General features: G+C 39.9%; 1 protein-coding gene across 1 annotated transcript; it reads right to left on the minus strand.

The window, feature by feature from the left end:
- Window positions 1-618: 618 nt before the first annotated feature.
- LOC136043270 (uncharacterized) lies at window positions 619-1016 on the minus strand (the record flags this gene model as incomplete). Its single annotated transcript, XM_065728201.1, has 1 exon — window positions 619-1016. A coding segment is annotated over one exon (398 nt), but the record flags the coding sequence as incomplete, so codon positions are not given.
- Window positions 1017-1321: the final 305 nt, after the last annotated feature.

Here is a 1321-nt window from a genome sequence, read left to right on the forward strand (position 1 = left end):
TGTTTCATCTCATTCAATGCTTTTGTGGCAAATGCTACTATCTTTCCATGAGTTAGGAGTTCTGCCCCAAGGCTGTGCTTTGATGCGTCTGTTTTTAATTCCACTTCTTTGCTTTGAGCATCAAATGCTTCTAGGTTATGACATATAGAAACCTTGATCTTTTCCATCTCTGATTTGTGAACATCTGTCTACTGGAATGTAGCCTGCTTTCCTAACTCTGAATGAGTGGTTTAAGGCGGAGAGATTTGGAGCATAATAGGATGGAAAATTGACCAATCCTAAGAACATCATGAGCTCTTCCTTGCTTGTTGGATATAGCATGTCCTTTATAGCTTGAAATTTCCTTGGATCAGGTTTTATACATTCAGCTATGATGATGTGGCAAAAATAAGGGATAGTTGGAGCACTGAATGTACATTTTTCAGGATTGAATTTTACTCCTTCCTTTCTGGCCCTCTCCCGCAAATATATAAGGTTCCTATCATGCTTGTTATCCTTACCAGATACTATTATGTCATCCACAATCACACCTAGTCCCTCTAGATTGCTGAATATTTCCTCCATTTTCTGTTGGAAGATGTACTGAGCACAGACAATGCCAAGTGGCATCCTCATGTATCAATACCTTCCAAATGGTGTATTAAAAGTTGTCATTATTGATAATTCATCTGATAGTTTGAGAATCCAATATCCGGACTTTGTATCTAGTTTGGTGAATCTGTTGTGACCATGGAGCTGTGCAGCTACATCTTTAAAAGTTGGCATGGGGTAATAGGGTCGTTGTATAGCATTATTTAGATCCTTGGATCTAAACACAAACGTAGAGAACCGTCTTGTTTTTCCACAGTGACAATTGAGTTCACCCACCCCATTGGAGTTGTGGCCTTTTGTATAATTCCCTGTTTTTTCCAGCTGTTCTAACTCACTTTCCAGCTTGTCATGAAGGGCAAATGGTTTGCGTCTCACTGGATGTACAATTGGCACAGCGCCTGGCTTCAGATGTATGGTGCATTCACCTGCAATAGAAAATGACACACATAGACAGCAAGAAAAGCATTACTGGCGGTGCAAGGTAAGCACAAAAGCTAATAACAAAAAAACAAGCAATAAGCATACAACTGGAAGAAAGTTGAGGAATATTGACTCCAGAACTGACAAGGGGAAACATAACTTGAGCATGAAAAACACTGTCAAAAGCTTTAGACAGGTCCAGGGCACAAACATGGACTTCAAAGCCACTGGCTTAAGCCTTTTAAAAGACAGAAGTTCAAACATTGTGGGCTGCTGGCGACCAATATGCCATCTAAATCTAAACTGATTT

This window comes from Artemia franciscana, unplaced genomic scaffold, assembly GCF_032884065.1.
Source record: "Artemia franciscana unplaced genomic scaffold, ASM3288406v1 Scaffold_4223, whole genome shotgun sequence".
NCBI lineage: Eukaryota > Metazoa > Arthropoda > Branchiopoda > Anostraca > Artemiidae > Artemia > Artemia franciscana.